The sequence below is a fragment of the Stegastes partitus genome, unplaced genomic scaffold (genome assembly GCF_000690725.1).
Source record: "Stegastes partitus isolate 25-593 unplaced genomic scaffold, Stegastes_partitus-1.0.2 Scaffold159, whole genome shotgun sequence".
In the NCBI taxonomy this organism is placed as follows: Eukaryota; Metazoa; Chordata; class Actinopteri; family Pomacentridae; genus Stegastes; species Stegastes partitus.
The window spans coordinates 3,309-5,890 of record NW_007577890.1 but is presented as its reverse complement, the minus strand read 5'-3'; the positions used below and the strand labels follow the sequence as shown (position 1 = coordinate 5,890).

The following is a 2,582-nucleotide window of genomic DNA, read 5'->3' as shown; positions in this document are numbered from 1 at the left end:
CATCTTATCCAGTTGAGGTACCAGGGTGCCCAAGAAGCAATTGAAGGGATTGAGCCTGCTACAGGGATGCATTCAAAAAATGCAATGTTGTCAACATCCATGGGCAACAAATTACCAAGAAAATCTTTCACATTCTTGATTACTGAACCATCAAGAAAGCTGGTTCTGTGCTGGGGATAACTCTGGAACCACTGGAGCTGATTGTTCAAAAAAGAATGCTGTACAAGATGATGAAGATGATGGAGGATTCTTCTCACCCTCTCCACAACACAGTGAAGAACCAACAGAGTGTGTTTAGTAGGAGGCTGCGTCAGCTTTGCTGTCGAATGGAGAGATACAGGAATTCCTTCCTGCCAACAGCCATCACCTTAAAAAACAAATCTGACTGACTGACAATTGACTGACTGAATGATTGTTGTTGTTGTATAGAATATATGTTATATTGATTTTTAAAAAAAAGAAAAAAAAAGTGAGCTTTTACAAGATTGAACTTCCCTTCTGGGATAAATAAAGTATTTTTCATTCATTTCATTATTCTGTTTTGCCACCCTCTGATGCTACAGGCATTAGCATAGAAATACTATGACAGAGGGGAAGAACTGTATGACCAGAAGAATGAGAAACTGGCCTCAGCTTCATAACTGTCAGATTCTGTGACTGGCAGCAGTGTGGCAATTCACAGACCACCCACACTAAACAATGTTTGATGATATTAACCTAAATTACATCAAAGTATGATGAAATTTGTACTGTAGGTGATGATGAATGAATTGTTTGCTCACTCAGGTATTACAAGAACCCATACATTTGAAGGGTCAGAGCCTTGACTGAGTTCCATACAGACATCTGAACACAACCATTTCAAGACTAAGGATATCTGTGTGTCTGATCACAAAATAACTTGTATTCGGTGCAGTTGAAGGTGAACTTTACTCAGTTTACCTGTCTGATACCATGTTTTTAACTCTTTGCCTGCTTTGATCATTGGACGAAGTGTAATTAATATTTAAATAACAACTTTAAAGGGATTGGTGGACAATGACAAACTACTTTCAAAGATTTGATGAGGGATTCAAGGGATCTGTTGTTGATAAGCAGGACAGGAAGCATATTTAGTTGTTATACGATGCTGTTGAGCGTCATCCCTATCTTCAAGTGCCATTTTAAATGAAAGAATGACAGTCATTCAGTCACTTCAGGCAGTGCTTAAAACCTTCAGCATCTTTTCAGCACTCAGTGTAGGTAGAGGACGGTCAGTAAGGAGAATTATTTATCACACAATCTGTTTAAAGCATCCACACTGAGTTGATGGAACTCAATCCAGACCCGTGCTTCAGCATGCACCGACAACTTCAGCCTTTCTTTGAAATACTGCTTTTCACACATTATGAAAACATCACAAAATGTTCACCTTCAAGACTTCTATAAAAGTCATGTTATACATCAGCGCCCCATATATCCAGAGTCTATGTCTTCCTCTTCCTCATCTTCATCAACACCCAAGGAAACAGTTTCTGTGGCAACTTCCTTGGAGTCTGAAGTTTGTGAGAGCAGGACAAGGGTGCTGCTGCACTCCTCTGAAGAAAAATTATGCTCTAGCTCCTCTTTTGGTATGTTGTGGTGTGAAATGTCCTCCTCTTCTTGGTCCTCCTCATGCCTGCCAAACGTTAATGTGAGGAGGTTCACATCCTGGCAGCCTCCCACCACCTCTTTCTCCATCTCATCTGCCTTGGTGTCTTCTCCAGTTGAACCGTCTGTGTTTAGTGAGTGCTTCAGTCCAGCACTGGAATGAGTGCCTGTTGGAATCTGGCCTTTAAGCTGTGACTTGAAAGAGTCTAATGGCTGCTTTGAGGAGAGACTAGGTGATGATTCAGGCTTAGGGGATAAAGTAACTAACACAGACGAGGAAGAGGAAGAGGAGGAGGAGGAGGAGACGAGGTTAGAGCCCGTCTGTACTTGATATCCTCCTCCTGTGTTCCCACCGTTGCTCTCTGTTGCACTTTCTTCGTCACTCTCATCTGATAATGACAAGCTGCTCCTTTTCTTACCTGCAGAGGGCCCCGTTGGCCAAATATTCAAGAGTGAAGATAAGGGTGTGCTGAGTGGTTCAACAACCAGAACATTCTCAAAGTGATGGATGGATGCCTGAGACACACAGACAGAAAGAAAAAAAGATGTTAAAAGCAGAAGGTCAGATCAGAGCACACATATATCTGGTAAATGAAAATGAAACTTAATTCAATGTCAATAAACCATGAGTCCATACAAAGAAAAACTAAACAGTGACATTTAATGTACTTCAACAAATACGAGCAAACATTTCATGGTTAAAAAAGCATTGTTGTTGTTTTTTTTCCCCCCATTTGATATTTGATATTGTTCCAGATTGAATAACTAGCATGTGAACTACATGATATGATGTGGTGTTAGGCATGTCTTTACTTTTGTTGTTTGTTTTGAATATTATATTTATTATCAGTCTGCTGATTATATTCATAATTACTAGATCATCCTTTGCTCTGTAAAATCTAACAAAAACAGTAAAAAAATAAAATAAAATAAAATAAAAATAACAATAATCA

The 2,582-nt window shown here is 39.4% G+C and overlaps 1 protein-coding gene across 1 annotated transcript; it reads right to left on the bottom strand.

The window, feature by feature from the left end:
• Nucleotides 1–1,334: 1,334 nt before the first annotated feature.
• Nucleotides 1,335–2,181, bottom strand: LOC103355601 (putative protein TPRXL; the record flags this gene model as incomplete). Its single annotated transcript, XM_008279455.1, has 1 exon — nucleotides 1,335–2,181. A coding segment is annotated over one exon (738 nt), but the record flags the coding sequence as incomplete, so codon positions are not given.
• Between the last annotated feature and the right edge of the window lie 401 nt (nucleotides 2,182–2,582).